A 17,262-nucleotide genomic window follows, 5' to 3' on the forward strand; every position below is an offset into this window, starting at 1 on the left:
CTTACAATGGAAAATAAAATCATGGATGTTACATACAATCTCAAAAAGAATTCTTCAAATGGGGAAGACGGGAAGAGTCTAAAAACAGGGCATTTAAAAAGGGAATTTACTGAAAGAAAAAAAACAACTTGTAATATTCCATGGTAGAGGCTCATGCGCGGAGTGTGGCTGAAACCATAAGTTATAGACCGCGCGAAAGGTCGACGCCCGTGTGAATCATCGTAGCTTACTTTCGAACAACAGATAATGCTATTCTTATGATGGGACCGTAATAATTATAGTCAAATATGTGACCCTCCACCACGGAATGAGTCGCATGTCACCTTGCGCGGTTCCGTGCTAGGCTTAATATAAGTGCAGGGGGACTGTGGTAACAGTGTGAGGGTCACCTTAGTCACAGGCTTATAACTCGAACAGTTTTCGCTCTTTTCTAAAACGGTTTTCACCACTCGATAGAACTTAAAAAAATCTGTAGGAAAATGTAAAAATATGAAAATCAAGCAAAGGTGACATGCGACTCATTCCGTGGTGGAGGGTCACATATAGTCAAAACGTATACTTAAACTTGCATAGTTTGTAATTGACTTGGAATGCATTTACAGGTCTGGTGACCCCGGTCAATGATGCAGAGGCCCCCTTCGATGGAATGCCTTTCGCCACGCTGTCTTATACTAACGGCCCGGGACCCGGAAGGGTTAACCTGACAGGGATCAATACCAGTACGTATCATGTTTCTTTTCGTATTTCACAAGGAAATTTGGTTGGTGGTAGGTTTGTGCATACATGTACCTTCAACATCTCTGGCTCTTCGGGACCGTTCATATTTTCATCCCTTTCTCAGTTTACATGATGGTCTCCATGTTTGCCACTATTTATATGTAGGTCCATTACAGTGAAGCGAAGAAGATTCTAAAACTCAAGTTTTGTACACGTGTTACTTTACATGTTGCACATGTACAACGGCTAGTGTCTGAACGAAAATTTGCAAAATAACTATTTTGAAAGGCCGCGAATTGTATAAACAAATAAATAAGGAAAGAAGCTTCCACTTACGCTGTTAAAGTTCAAAATGAAACTAAATCTAAGAACGCATGTGAATATTGACGGTAACGAGCAATAAAGCGTCGTATTGCATGACTTACAGATCACACTAGCAACACATGCCTGACATTTGATTCACTGTAATTGTCTGTGCCCAGCATCGCTTGATCACCAGCAGTCGGCGTTGGTGAGGATGCCGTGGGAGACGCACGGTGGGGAGGACGTGGGTATCTACGCCACAGGGCCCATGTCCCACTTGTTTCACGGGGTGCACGAGCAGAACTACATCGCCCACGTCATGGCCTACGCCGCTTGTGTGGGGCCCAACACTCAGCATTGTCAGCAGCGTGGAGAGGTGCATACATGTTCCGGGGCGGCTAGTTTGAACACTCTGTTCGTGTTCAAAGGATTTATGCTGACGGTTGTGGTGATTGTTGGCTGTGTGAGAATGACGCACACCGTATGACGTGAATTGGTAGTTTTCCCCTAATGTTCTTTAATATTCAACAGACAGGAACCCTGTGGGGTACAGGGGCAACCCTCGCTTTAAGTCGAACGCAGTGTCGGGGGAGACCATTTTTCCCATACTGGATTCAGTACCTGCAGACAATGAAGGGAAAATCATCCACATTTGGTCTGCTTACTTTCTCATCTCCGTGAAACACGCGGGCGTCTGATACAAAAAGTGGGCGTGGTACATGGTGGTTGCTGCATAGGCAGAGTACAACAGATGTTTGAATACGGATGTTGTGCTAATTGTTCATTAAAAATAGCAAGTTCATTTTCGTCAATGTTAGTACTCTCTCGGAATAAAAATCATGTATGACATTGAATGAATACAACCGTTTCTTGTTCATTGTGTACATAGCGTTTTCGTTTGGCCTCCAAATGAACACATTTATCCACGTAGTAAAGTAAAGCGTACATAATTATGTTTTAAGATTAGATGTCCACACATACAGTGGCACATACATTTCTTCCAGTGACAAAATAAGTCATGACATGACGTCAATGATAAAGGAACGGAATTGTCCCAAGAATAAGAGAGTGCATGAGAGAAAATTAAGGACACAATGATGCATTTCCTTCATGAAAGAACTCTCACACACACTCACACACACACACACACACACACACACACACACACACACACACACACACACAATCATGTCTGCAACTATCAAGAAAAAAAGCTTTCTGAATTCAATGGCCGATAATTTTAGGCCCTGAAAGCTTGAAATCCAAAGGCGTCGCAATTATATTCTTTGAGTCTTTCGTTGAAAAATTCACAAGAAACACACTAAGCCGACACAATTGTACACATCAAGATAATTCCATAGTAGTCTCGCAAAGTTTTATAGAACTAAAAACGGCCAGCATTTTGCTAAATCAAAAGGACAAAAGTATAAAAACTAAGATTTTTTAAACCATCTGTAACCGAACCTTTCTAGGAAGATGTTAAGCAGTCGTGTGTCTCATTTGTTCTTTCTGCACGTAAGTACGATAAATATAATCGCGGACGTCATACATATAATTATATTCATATTCAAATCATGGCAACAATTAGAGATTGTAACACGTCAGACCTTGAAAGCAGAACTGCGTTTAACATGTTTTTTCTCTTGTACAAGACGTTTGACGTACATACACCTACATTACTTGGCATTGCATTGCATTATTGAGAGTTTTAAACTTGAAGTAATGTTAAAATGTCTATTCTAACGGAAGCACAGCATCAAGCATCAAAATAAATACGTGTTGGTTATAGTTTTGTTCTTATTCATTTGTTTTCTATTTCATTTAAAAAGTATCATTTGAAGTTTCATAACAGCGGAACCCCCTTTATAGACAACCTACGTTTTTCAGAGACTCTGTTTTCAAAGATTTTATGCTAAAATTTTACGTTAATTATCCTCTATTGTATGCCTTTTTCTCTCGTACTACCTCTCCCTCCTCCTGTTATACACACAAACCCTAAAACATACTCTCTCTCTCTCTCTCTCTCTCTCTCTCTCTCTCTCTCTCTCTCTCTCTCTCTCTCTCTCTCTCTCTCTCTTACACACACACGAGTGTCGCATTTCACTTCCTTACAGCTACATGAATGAAAAACAGCACTCGGATCTGCCTCAAACTTTGGCACCTATTGGCTCAACCATGTTTTGCTTAGCATGCCAAGTCACGATTTTTTTAACCTAAAACCCTGAATTAATATGAATATTTGTTTAGTTTTTTTTGGAAAAGCTGCTCTTGCTCTCCTCTCCATAGGCCTAGCGCGCGACCTCCACACGTATCGCAGGAAGACAACGACGTGACCCGTACACGTCATAACTCACTCGGCCATGTTTGACTGACGGGTCTCTTCCAGTTCCGTTGTGTCGTAAGCTGTGACCACACAGACAGTGAATAAATAGACACCAAGTCCTACCACCGTAATTGAGGGGATGCTCCGTGCATGTATGGCGTCATACGTACACAACGCTGTCTTTGTGGCCTCCGACGGTGTCGGTGTCAGGCAGAAGGTTTAGCTTCAGTTTTACTATATATGTCAAGCGGAGGTTTTGAAGATTATGCATAATTATAAAGCCGGGATTAATTAAATAAAGACCTTTGCATTTTGAGCCGAGACGTATCCTATTCCGGAAGTTCAGTTCAGGCTGCAGGAATGATACATCCCACATTCTTCAACGGCGAGAAGGTAAGCCAGATATACTTCTTTTTATCTTGCTTGATTTTCACATTTAGCCAAGTTTTGACTAAAATGTTTTTAACATAGACTGGAAATCGAGACGAGGGTCTTGATGTATGTGTGTATGTATGTATGTATGTATGTATGTATGTATGTATGTATGGATGTATGTATGTATGTATGTATGTATGCATGTGTGTATGTGTGTGTGTGTGTGTGTGTGTGTGTGTGTGTAGAGCGCTTCAGACTACTACTGGACCGATCTTCATGAAATTTAACATGATAGTTCCTGGGTATGATATCCCCAGACTAGTTTTTTTTTATATATAAATGTCTTTGATGACGTCATAATAAATCCGGTTTTTTTATGAAAGTTGAGGCGGCACTGTCACGCCTTCATTTTTTTTAAACCAAAATTATTTAATTGACATTTTTGGTCAAGCAATCTTCGACGAAGGCCGGACTTTGGTATTGCATTTCAGATTGGAGGCGTACAAAATAATTAATGTGTTTGGTCGTTAAAAATCTAAAAAATGTAATTAACATTATTTTTTTACAAAACGTTCCAAAAATATTTTTATCTTATTCTTCATTATTTGCTGATTCCCAAAACATATAAATATGTTATATTCGAATTAAAAATAAGCTCAGAAAATTAAAAATATGAAAATTATGATTAAAATAAAATTTCCGAAATCGATTTGAAAACAATTTTGTCTTCTTCCTTGTTGGTTCCTGATTCCAAAAACATATAGATATGTTATGTTTGGATTAAAAACAAGCTCAGAAAGTTAAAAAGAATAGAGATACAGCTGCAGAAAAGCGTGCTATCCTGCTCAGTTCAACCACTACCGCGCTGTACTGGCTTGTTAATTTCACTGCCTTTTCCACGAGCGGGGGACTGACGATGTTAATATACGGTCTTAGTGAAAAAATGCAGTGCGTTCAGTTTCATTCTGTGAGTTCGACAGCTTGACTAAATGTAGTAATTTCGCCTTACGCCGCGACTTGTTACATTTAGTCAAGTTTTGACTAAATGTTTTAACGTAGGGAGGGAATCGAGACGAGGGTGTGGTGTATGTGTGTGTGTGTGCGTGTGTGTGTGTGTGTAGAGCGATACAGACTAAACTACTGGACTGATCTTTATGAAATTTGACATGAGAGTTCCTGGGTATGATATCCCCGGACGTTTTTTTCCTTTTTTCGATAAATACCTTTGATGACGTCATATCCGGCTTTTTGTAAAAGTTGAGGCGGCACTGTCACACCCTCATTTTTCAATTAAATTGATTGAAATTTTGGCAAAGCAATCTTCGACAAAGGCCGGGGTTTGGTATTGCATTTCAGCTTGGTGGCTTAAAAACTAATGAGTGAGTTTGGTCATTAAAAATCGGAAACTTGTAATTAAAATTATTTTTTTATTAAACGATCTAAAAACAATTTCATCTTATTCTTCGTCATTTTCTGATTCCAAAAACATATACATATGTTATATTTGGATTAAAAACAATCTCTGAAAATTAAAAATATAAAAATTATGATCAAAATTAAATTTCCGAAATCGATTTAAAAACTATTTCATCTTATTCCTTGTCGGTTCCTGATTCCAAAAACATATAGATATGATATGTTTGGATTAAAAACACACTCAGAAAGTTAAAACGAAGAGAGGTACAGTAAAGCGTGCTATGAAGCACAGCGCAACCGCTGCCAGGCCAAACAGGCTCGTCACTTTCACTGCGTTTTGCACTTGCGGCGGACTACGTTCAGTTTCATTCTGAGAGTTCTACAGCTTGACTAAATGTAGTAATTTCGCCTTACGCGACTTGTTAGGTTTTAGTTTGCTTCCAATGTCCAATTGTATGCACACTGTATATAATCACATAGAAAATTACCATTCCTTTATAAATCGATTGTCTTGTGTGACCTCCCTGAAATACGTTCATTTATGAATGAACTGCACGTTCGAGTCAAATGGAACCTTTTTTTGTCTCTTGGCTTGCATTATAATCACATTACAAACACATAAACATACGGGAAGGCAGCGACGGTCAGGGCAGTACACAAACAGTGAAAAACCGATGGACTGTGTATTGTGGACAATGCCTTGAAAGAGATACACTTTGAAACGCTTGAAGAGGAACAGTGTTTGTTTTGCAAAGGACGAGAGTTGATTGTTGGTTGTTGGTTTTTTATGTCCCTTCAACGTAGTATGGGTATTTATCCCTAACGCAGGCGCTACCACACTTAAAGGTCATGCCACATGTTAAAAACTCCTATCTGTATGGCAACTGACCGCGGTCATCCAGCGTACGTTGTGCTGTTGAAGTGCCTTGAACTCCCTACTCCACACAAGAACTGTTTGGTTTTCAGCGTTAAGCACCGATGTTACAAGGGCACCAGTTCAAAGGTCATGTTATAAAAGAAGTAATTATGTATCAGGAGAAAACATACAGCTCTCTCTCTCTCTCTCTCTCTCTCTCTCTCTCTCTCTCTCTCTCTCTCTCTCTCTCTCTCTCTCTCTCTCTCTCTCTCTCTCTCTCTCTCTCTCTCTCTCTCTCTCTCTCTCTCTACTTTATTTATATTTTTATATCAGTGACTTTCGCTGAAGAACATACCTAGGTGTATAACGGCGCAGATAACCTGACATATACATAGAGAATACTACATGACTTGCTGTGTCGTACCAGATTTACACGAGTTGTATTTTTAAATATTGAACTGCGAGTGAAAGCGAGCTGTTCACTATTTGAAAAAGCAACGAGTGTAAATCTGGTACGACACAGCAAGCCATGTAGTATTCTGTTTATCCTACATACTGTACTTACGTGTATTTTACTGAAAATGTCCTGCATTCGAGGCAGCTAAATTGAAGACGCTTGTTTTGGAACCTCGATCTCTTCTAAAGCCTCGTGCAATCTATTACTTCAAAGCAAAGAAACGTCACTCTGAAAGTGTGGCGTCACGTGTTAGTCTGAAGATTCATCGAGGGTAATTAGCGAGCGCAATTTGTGTTTCTATAATGACGTTTGTCTCGGTGACTTTGGCATCATAAGCAGTGGAAAAACAGGTCCCTGCCAGACTTGCTTGACATGACCTCATTTACATGATATACCCACGTGTGATTTGAACGATTATTATCTCACGGGTGTCTCTCTCACGTATGTAGGATACATTTGTATTCATAAGGGGCCCCGCTCACATAATATGTAACTTCAGCAGGACCGACGACGCACTGCAGATTATCCCAGCCCGCGACACGTTGCCTGGAAGGAAAACAGGCTCGTACTCGTCATAGTATATTCTGCCCAAAACCGGACGTACTATGGATCTACTTCGCTTTCCTGGCAAATGGATGTTACCTCCTCACAACAACCTCCCTCCCCCACCCCGTCTCTCCCTAGTAATTAATCATGACTTAATAGCGCACGCTATGCATGTCTCCTTGTACATAACGAAACCACGAGCGTCTAGAGTGAATGAAAATGTAACTCTCTCTCTCTCTCTCTCTCTCTCTCTCTCTCTCTCTCTCTCTCTCTCTCTCTCTCTCTCTCTCTCTCTCTCCAGCTTTGCTCTGGCCAATTCTGTTAAAAAATTGTATAAAAGGGAAACTCTTTAGGTGTGTGAAGAGTATGTATGATAATGTAAAAATAAAAGTGAGATGTGGAGCAAAGTTTACGGATTATATTAATTGTACATTTGGTGTTAAACAGGGCGATGTATGTAGCCCAGTTTTATTTTCTCTCTTTATCAATGAGTTAGCACTTGAGATAATTGAGAATGGAAGACATGGTGCCACATCTACTGATGATTATTTAGAATTGTTTATTATTTTTCTTGCTGATGATCTATTGTTGTTGTCAAAGACGGTCGTGGGTCTACAGACTCAGTTAAATAATTTACGCAGGGCAGTGTCCTCTCTTCATTTAAAGGTAAACATGAGTAAAAGTAACATTATTGTGTTTAGGAAAGGTGGATATTTGAGTGCAAGGGAAAGATGGACATATGGGGTTGATATTTTACCTGTTGTAAACGTGTATAAGTATTTGAGACAATGACAAAAGGTGACGTTTTCATGTCAGTATGTCCCAAATGACATCACCAGTACATTTTTCATTCTATCTAATCTGTTTTCGTTCTATTTTTTCTAATAACATGCGTTAACAATTGATTGCCAACTGGAATGGAAGAGCACAAAAATTGTAACTTGATATGTACTTTCTCTAGAGGGAAAACATCTTCCACTTTCATGTCAGTGTGTCCCATGCAACATACATTTGCCAAACAGCTATGCGTAAGTAGATTATTTGTTAGTGGTATAGAACATACTGATCAACAATCAAAGTCAGTTTTCACATTCATGTTCTACCTATTTCTTATATGTTTATTCTTTTGGCAATGGTGAAATGTCAGCAATCGTGTGTCATTCGGGACAGTAGACATGACACCTGACCTTTTGTCACTGTCTCCTTTAGGAATATTGTTTTCAACTCGACTCAGTTTCACTGCTGCCTGTAGTGATCTCTCAAGCCGGGCCAAAAATGCTCTGATGTGTATTATACAAAGATTATCTGTGCTTAATAATAATAGTTTGCATGTCTTTTTGAAGTTGTTTGATTCCCAAGTACAACCAATAGTACAGTATGGTGCTGAGATATGGGGATTGGATAAAGCTGCTCTGCAGTGTGAAAAAGTCCATTTATTTGCATTGAAGAAGTTCTTAGGAGTTCGTATGCGAACACCTAATGACCTGGTATATGGTGAGACAAACAGATATCCGATATATTTGAATTCTATTTTAAGATGCGTTAGCTACTGGATGAAATTGTTAAAGATGGAGGCGCACAGACTTCCTCGTAAATCATATGATATGTTGTATAAAATGGATGAGAGTGGTAAAAAGAACTGGGCCTCAAGTGTCCGTTGTAAATTGTATGAGTACGGTTTTGGTTTTGTGTGGTTGAACCAGGGCGTTGTTAATGAAAAAGAGTTTTTGCGTGTTTTTAGGGAAAGGTTGGTCGATTGCAGATGGCAAGAGTGGGATTATCATATTCAAAATAGTGATAGATTTGCTGTTTATCGGACATTTTGTACTGTACATGACATTAAACCCTACCTTTTGTTGAATGTGGATAGACATCTAAAGTTTATTATGACTAGGTTTCGATTCGGTATTTCAGAAATAAATGTGCATGCTAACCGATATAAACAGCATGATGCCGATCAGTTAATGTGTCCCCTTTGTAAAGTAAAGCAAGATGATGAAGTCCATTTTGTTTTGTGTTGTCCATACTTAAACAGATTAAGAGAAAAATTTATCCCATTTAAATATTATAAAAACCCAAGCACTTTTAGACTCAGCTTGCTCCTGGCTTCCCCTCAAGAAACTGTTGTTAGAAATGTATCCTTGTATTTGTATAAAGCCTTTAAATTAAGAGATGTTTTAACCTCTTAGTTAAATAACATGTAATGTATGTTTTAATCCGTAGTGTTGTGCGATTGTTATGTTGTACCATTTTTGCACCTGATGAGTTAAATTATTTGCAACGTTAATCATTTGTTCACACTCCGATCCTTCATAAGGGGCTATGGCCTATTGAATAAATTATCTGCGTCTGCGTCTGCGTCTCTCTCTCTCTCTCTCTCTCTCTCTCTCTCTCTCTCTCTCTCTCTCTCTCTCTCTCTCTCTCTCTCTCTCTCTCTCTCTTTTATGTTGTTACATTGCCACTTGTTATGTTGCTCTAACATGGTTATGTTTGTGTCAGGTAAATCACCACAATGGCCGAGAAACTTCTATGCCTCCTCATCTTCTTCTGTTGTCTACATTGGACACAACCAGACAACATTAATGAGGGTAAGTGATATAATAGATATCTCTCACGCGATCGCCTTCATACCACATACACACACACACACACACAGCTGGCCGGCTCTCTCTCTCTCTCTCTCTCTCTCTCTCTCTCTCTCTCTCTCTCTCTCTCTCTCTCTCTCTCTCTCTCTCTCTCTCTCTCTCTCTCTCTCTCTCTCTCTCTCTCTCTCTCTCTCTCTCTCTCTCTCTCTCTCTCTCTCTCTCTCGAAGTAACAGGAGCGTTATTCCTGGACTTTAAAAAAGCCTTTGACCTTGTAGACCACTCCTTATTATTAAAGAAATTACAATGCTACTTAAAAGATGACTCTGCTTGTGCCTTCTTCGAATCATATCTTTCAAAACGGAAACAATATGTATTCATCAACTGTAAAACTTCGTCGAATGATTTTGTCAAAAGTGGTGTGCCTCAAGGGTCTGTATTAGGACCTATATTGTTCTGTATTTATATAAATGATTTACCTCTTCATGTGTCAGATGAGAAAGTAAGATGTGAGTTCTTTGCGGATGATTCATCAATCCACACCAGTCAGAAGTCTTTGGTAGCCGTCAACCAATCTCTTCAAAAAAGTATAGATGAGATGACAGAATGGTGCACCACTAATGCAATGGTTATTCACCCTGTTAAGACGAAAAGTATGGTGATTACAACTAGACAAAAACACCAATTAAAACCCTTACAACTTCAACTGTCAATTGATTCAACTCAAGTGCAACAAGTTAAAGAGCATAAATTATTAGGGGTTACCGTTGATCAAGAATTGAAATGGCAAACTCACTTGAGTAAAATTTGCAAATTAGTATCTAAAAATTTGTACTTATTGTCTAAATTAAGACATTATGCTGATGTGGAAGCACTCAAGTTGTTTTATTACGCTCACATAATGCCCCATATCAACTTTGCTTCAACACTTTGGGATAACTGCAGTGATGTTCATCTCAAACGACTCAATTCTCTTCATCGCCGTGCTGCAAAACTAATTCTGCATGAGTCAAATAAGCCAACAGATGATAAATTAAAGCTCCTTAATTTCCTTCCCTTGAAAGATCAGTTGACGCTAAACAAGGCTGTCTTTATGTACAAAGTAATTAACAATAATGTTCCTGGATATTTAAAATCACATTTCAGACATGCCACAAAAAGATATGGGTCCCAGAACCTGATTCCCCCCATCCCTCGTCTAGACTTGTATAAGTCAAGTTTAGCCTTCTCAGGAGCGTCTCTATGGAATTCCATACCCCTACACCTCCGAAATGCCTCTTCTGTGAAAACGTTTAGGCGCCAGTTTCATTCCCGCTTAATGGGTAAATAGAACACTTTTCATGTCTGATATTTTAGTGCTTTTTACATTTAGTCAAGTTATGTTTGTATTTTGATTTGTTCTTTATGTGTATGTATTGATAATGATATACATGCGAATGATTGGGACAATTCCTCCCCACATTTGTTTTCTCCCTTTTGTTATTAGTTGTTTTGGATGTTTATATGCAATGCATTATTGCAACTATGCTGCAATTTCCACCCTATATTGTTTTTCCCATTTTTGAATGTGTATACAAAACCATAACCCCTTTCTTATTACTATTTACATTATGTACGTCTGTAAGTAACAATAACCTTGTCAATTTTACTATCTATATTATGTGCGTCTGTATTAAGTGTTTGTATAAGGGACAGGTTGTAAGATTAGGCTTTGCCTAAAACCTCTATCCTTTGGTAATAAAGTTCAGTTTCAGTTTCAGTTTCAGTTTCTCTCTCTCTACATCTCCCTCTCTCTACATCTCCCCCTCTCTCTCTCTCTACATCTCCCTCTCTCTCACTCTCTCTCTCTTTCTCTCTCTCTCTCACTCTCTCTCCCTTTCTCTCTCTCTCTCTCTCTCTCTCTCTCTCTCTCCTTCTCTCTCTCTCTCCTTCTCTCTCTCTCTCTCGCTCTCTCTCTCCTCTCTCTCTCTCTCTCTCTCCTCTCTCTCTCTCTCTCTCTATCTCTCTCTCTCCTCTCTCTCTCTCTCTCTCTCTCTCTCTCTCTCCTCTCTCTCTCTCTCTCCTCTCTCTCTCTCCCTCTCTCTCTCTAATGTGTGGCCTTTAACTTGCTTGTTATTTATTAATACTCTTCTGTGAGCTTCCAAACTAAAAAGGAACTGATACCAAACAAGTATTCAGTGCCATTGTTCAATTTGTAACCGAGAAACTTTAGCAATAGAATGTTGTTTTATCAACGGATTTCATTTCGAAGCGTTTACTTGGTCGCGATGAAAGCCTTGGGAATACCTATGAAGATTGCGTGTATAAAACTTCCCTAAATCCATATCACATCTTCTAGTGTCGTATAATGTTTTTTTTTATGTGAGGTTTTTTAATTTATTTTTATTTGAGTGTTGAACTGAACCATTTTAACTCGTCTTTTTCTGTCTCACTACATCCTGTTAGTGTTACTCTCAATAATACACGAAAGGCAAATTTGTTTTGTATTGTACGTGTTATTGAATACAATGTCACATTGAACATATTTAATTTATCCACGGGGTTAACTGACCGACTGCTCTAGGTCTTGCAATTACTGTTAATCCCCGAGGGACATTTAGCCTAATGTCAACTCCTTTTATTATGTCTAAAAATAAACCCACGTTAAAAACGTATCGGAGACAACAACAAGGACAAATGCAAGGCCAGTCCGGCGGTTCGTCTCTTGTCATTTACCTTGAACACAATGTCATGTTCGATACATGCCAACAACAACCAGGATGTACTAACAATGTATTCAATTCTGTACAGACACGGAAGATTGGATGCAGAAAGGCCAAGACGAGCTAGCAGCAGCGCTGAAAATACAGCATAATATGGGCGTGGCTAAAAACGTCATCCTCTTCCTTGCTGACGGCATGGGCGTGTCCACTGTGACGGCTGCCCGAATCTACAAGGGTCAGAGAGACGGCAAGTCGGGGGAAGAGACGCTGCTGAATTTTGAACACTTCCCCCATGCTGCTTTCGCGAAGGTAACATTCAAACTTTAAATTTGATGAAATACTTTTGGAATTGCAATGGTTAAAATTCTGTTCAAACTGTCTCCAAAAAACGTGATCGAAACACACGGTTTAATGGCTAGTTTGGGGCTACAATTCGACAAAGCCGGGTTCTGATGAATCGAACAAATGCATCTGTTTTGTGCTGATTGGTATCTTGATTAGTATATGACTTGAGACTTGTCCACAGTGACTTTCGATAGCAACCAACTTTTTTTGATATACACTCAGATTTTGGAATAAGCTATTTTGTGAGTGGGATGTGCAACTTCACTTCAACTTGAACAGTGTAACGAAGAGCATATTCACTCCCATTAATTCACTCCCATTAATTCACTCCCATTAATTCACTCCCATTAATTCACTCCCATTAATTCACCGTACGTGTGGACGTGGGAATTGCAACAAAAATCCATATTTCCCTGGCGGGACTTTTCTCAAATCCAACATGCAAGCCTAACTCTCTCCCTTCATCCAACGTGCTTGTACAAGTCTTCTTCTTCTTCAGCGTTCCAGAATTGTCTGGTTACGTGTGAGCTTGTTTTGCCCATTTGGGTTCCCCACACTATACTCTGAGAGCATAGTCAGCTTCACTCCGCTTTCGTTGAGTAGGCATGCTGGGCATTTTCGTGTTTCCATAACCCACCGAACTCTGACATGGATTACAGGATCTTTTCCGTGCGTAGTTGGTCTTGTGCTTGCGTGTACACACGAAGGGGGTTAAGTCACTAGCAGGTCTGCACATAAGTTGACCTGGGAGATTCGAACTCACGACCTCCCGATTAGAAGGCCGACGTCTTAAGGCCATGTCAGACGCACAACACAAAACAGTGTTTTCTTTCAAAACAAACACAAAACAGCGCGCGTGTTTCCCGTGTGACATCCCCCAAAACGCGTTTCAGAAAACACTGTTTTGTGTTTTCGCATCGTGTTTTGGGTTTTAGAGCATGCTCTAAAATCTGAAAACACGTTTTGGTAGTCAGCCAATGAACGCGGACGATCAACTCACGTGACTCGGTTTCCGGCACCACGGAGATGGAAAAAAAATGACTGACTCAGATGTGGTACCGATTCAGGGTAGTATCGGACCCATGAATCCTAACTAGAGTTTATGGAGTCTGTCACGATTGAAGAGTGGAAATAATATCAGTGGGCGCTGCCAGCCGTGTTGTTTACAAACCCAAACACAGCGCGGTAGCTGGACGGGTCAAGCTGACACTGACCGTATCAGTGGGCACCACAGAACTTATATTAGTATAATATAAGTTCTGTGGTGGGCACTGCCAGCCCGGCGTGTTGTTTAACCCAAACACAGGGCGATAGCTGGACGGGTCAAGCTGACACTGACCGATATTTATGTGAAAACGCGCACCGCGCTTCATCTGTGTGTTTCGCTTGTGACATCCCCTCTTTAAAAACATGTGTTTCCCCGACGTCGAAAACATGGTTTTGTGTTGTGCGTTTGTCTCCGCCTTTACCGCCACGCCACTTACCCGGTCAAGTACAAGTCGATTCAGCGGTCCTTCGAAGGGCCACCCACTCCTTAACTTTCAATGACTATAACTGTCCGTTTCTCCTTGACTGCAGACCTACAGCACGGACAAACAAGTATCTGACTCAGCGGGGACGGCCACGGCCTTCCTGGGTGGGGTCAAGGCCAACTCCGGCACCCTGGGTGTCAACGCACGTGTGACTCGTCAGAACTGCACCGTTTTCCCCGAAGGCTCAGTGGATACGATTATGGATTGGGCCTTGGCCGCCGGTTAGTGCGTTTATGCGTACTAAGTCTCAGTATTTTCTATTCTCTGGTCTTTATTTTGACGCTCTTTCATTAATTACCATGCATGGTAATGGTCACGATGTTCAGCTGGTTAACGTCTTTATCGTAAAACTCTCTCTCTGTCTCTCTCTGTCTCTGTCTCTCTGTCTCTCTGTCTCTCTGTCTCTCTGTCTCTGTCTCTCTCTGTCTCTCTCTCTCTCTCTCTCTCTCTCTCTCTCTCTCTCTCTCTCTCTCTCACACATGACCCCTGCTAAGGCAAATCCTTGAATCAAAAAGTATGTTCGATAGTGGAGTGCCTTAAAAGGCATATACATTTTAAATGAAATGACACGAGAATGAATGCTTTAGTAACGAAAGTTGCCTCAATAGTTTTTTTGTTGTTTTTTTGGTGCACAGTTAACAAAGCACTGATCTAAAGGCTCAATGTCAACACGGAGTCTTCGCTTTAAACACGTGCTGCCGTTCAACACTGTTTATGGAATTAAAAATCTAACTGAGCAAAACTATTTTCTCAAATAACAAAGTCGCGGCAACTTGTGTTGACTAAAACTGAAACTAATCAGTAATGTGGCGACCGTGTAACAGAGGCATTTTACATTGCCAGGAAAATCTGTGGGACTGGTCACCACAACCCACGTGACCCATGCCACACCAGCGGCAGCCTATGCACATACACCCGAAAGGGACTGGGAAAGTGACGCTACCATGGGATCCGCAAATGACCTTTGTAAGGGCAAGGTCAAGGACATTGCGACCCAGCTGATTGAGGATGAATCCAACACTCGCATCAAAGTAAGGGAGGTTTAGATAATGTCGAACTAGGTATGTACATGATACTAGTGTAGCTCATACTGTCTGTGTCATTTTTACGAAGATACCAAGTTCAAAAACGACAATCCGTTAATCAATTACTAAAACAAATGTAAGCGTGCCTCCGGTAGTGAATGTAGTAGGGAAGGTAATTCGTGTGCACGCTTAAAAAGAGTGAAAAAACTCAGCAAGGTCCCACATTCAAGAGCCAAAGTACAGACAAGGTTCCAATAGCTCAATACATGGTACAATATACCACATATTCTATAACGTTCTTGGTCAAAACCTTTAAGTGTGAAAGTGTGTGTGTGTGTGTGTGTGTGTGTGTGTGTGTGTGTGTGTGTGTGTGTGTGTGTGTGTGTGTGTGTGTGTGTGTGTGTGTGTGTGTGTGTGTGTGTGTGTGTGATTCCCACTTTTAGATAGTGTTGTGTTATGAGTTCAGCAGAACGGAAACATGTCAAATAGTCCTCAGCGTAACACACTGAAGGGCAACCCTCATAAATTGCCCAGATGGAAAAAATGAAATAAATATCTAATATAATGTCCCATATTCTACTCTGTTTACAGGTGATTCTTGGAGGAGGTAGGAGGCATTTCTTGCCCAACACAGCACTGGTTCCTGGGACGCTTGACCAGCTTAACGTCCACGGTCGTGTGGATGGACGAGATCTCATTCAGGTAAGATTTCTGGGTATGATACTTCGTTTTGATATAATCTCTTGATCTAAATGTAATTCTGATCTCCACTCTTTGACTTCTTGAAAGACACCTCCGAACAGACAGTAATAAGAGAAGTTGCGAACATAACGTGTATAAAAAATTTTCTTGATATGCAATCCTATTTGTTGGAAATACAATTTAGATTGACTGTAAATCCAAAAATGTGTATCAAAACTTTTTGTAAACACCTGCGTTAGGAAATAAACAAAACTATCATCTTTTGATTTTGTGAACAGACATGTAAAAGACAAGTGAAGGGAAAGAAAAGATAGAACGAAACACATAATATATACACGGAAACTTACACGCAGACACAATGAGGTAAACCGGGCCCGTGAAAACACAAGGAAAACAACAGGCACGTATGTCACTTGCCGTTAATAGCAGTTACGGTGATCATTCATTAGAAACTGCTTCATCTGTTCTTGTCTTCTCTTCTAATCCCCCCCCCCCCCCTCCCTGTCAAAAGAGGTCGGCATTCGAGTCTTCCTTACTAGTGAATTCATACCCACCGAACTAATAAAATGAGTCCGGGAATAGAACCTGTCGCCGTAAAAGTATACAAGGTTGCAACTGAACTCCATAAATCTCTCTCTCTCTCTCTCTCTCTCTCTCTCTCTCTCTCTCTCTCTCTCTCTCTCTCTCTCTCTCTCTCTCTCTCTCTCTCTCTCTCTCTCAGACACGCACAAAAGCAGTATGTAGAAGTGTTTCATGTACATTTTGGCTTTCAATGATTTTACTTGAGGAGCGTTTCCTTTATCTCCAACAGGTATGGAAGGACAATAAAGACAATCGAGGCGCCAAAGCTACCTACCTATGGAACAAGCAACAACTGGATGCCATAGACGTCAACAAGACAGACTACCTTTTAGGTCAAGAGAGAGAGAGAGAGAGAGAGCTAACTAGAGAGAGACAGAGACAGAGACAGAGAGAGAGGGAGAGAGAGAGAGTGAGTGAGTAAGAGAGAGAGAGAGAGAGAGAGAGAGAGAGAGAGAGAGAGAGAGAGAGAGAGAGAGAGAGAGAAACTGAAACTGAAACTGAACTTTATTACCAAAGGATAGAGGTTTTAGGCAAAGCCTAATCTTACAACCTGTCCCTTATACAAACACTTAATACAGACGCACATAATATAGATAGTAAAATTGACAAGGTTATTGTTACTTACAGACGTACATAATGTAAATAGTAATAAGAAAGGGGTTATGGTTTTGTATACACATTCAAAAATGGGAAAAACAATATAGGGTGGAAATTGCAGCATAGTTGAGAGAGAGAGAGAGAGATTATAGTCCGCGGTCATTTCAATGTTGAGCGTTTCAATATGTCGGCTATCTGGTC

General features: G+C 40.3%; 1 protein-coding gene and 1 long non-coding RNA gene across 3 annotated transcripts in view; both read left to right on the forward strand.

Annotated features, from left to right (window-relative positions):
• LOC138969101 (alkaline phosphatase, tissue-nonspecific isozyme-like) overlaps positions 1-17,262 on the forward strand; it is a 32,675-nt gene that overhangs the window by 8,919 nt on the left and 6,494 nt on the right. Inside the window, exons 1-7 of one of the 2 annotated variants that reach the window (XM_070341811.1) lie at positions 3,495-3,736; positions 9,493-9,581; positions 12,367-12,587; positions 14,202-14,376; positions 14,999-15,186; positions 15,772-15,882; positions 16,694-16,796. In XM_070341811.1, the coding sequence (XP_070197912.1) occupies positions 9,506-9,581; positions 12,367-12,587; positions 14,202-14,376; positions 14,999-15,186; positions 15,772-15,882; positions 16,694-16,796 (874 nt within the window). In that variant the 5' untranslated portion in view covers positions 3,495-3,736; positions 9,493-9,505. Of the gene's footprint in view, positions 1-3,494; positions 3,737-9,492; positions 9,582-12,366; positions 12,588-14,201; positions 14,377-14,998; positions 15,187-15,771; positions 15,883-16,693; positions 16,797-17,262 lie in introns of those variants that run through there. The other variant, XM_070341812.1, reaches the window with a different exon arrangement.
• Positions 377-1,878, forward strand: LOC138968173 (uncharacterized). Its single transcript, XR_011456096.1, has 2 exons — positions 377-719; positions 1,200-1,878. It is a non-coding gene; the product is annotated as an uncharacterized lncRNA (long non-coding RNA).

The sequence above is a fragment of the Littorina saxatilis genome, linkage group LG6 (genome assembly GCF_037325665.1).
Source record: "Littorina saxatilis isolate snail1 linkage group LG6, US_GU_Lsax_2.0, whole genome shotgun sequence".
NCBI lineage: Eukaryota > Metazoa > Mollusca > Gastropoda > Littorinimorpha > Littorinidae > Littorina > Littorina saxatilis.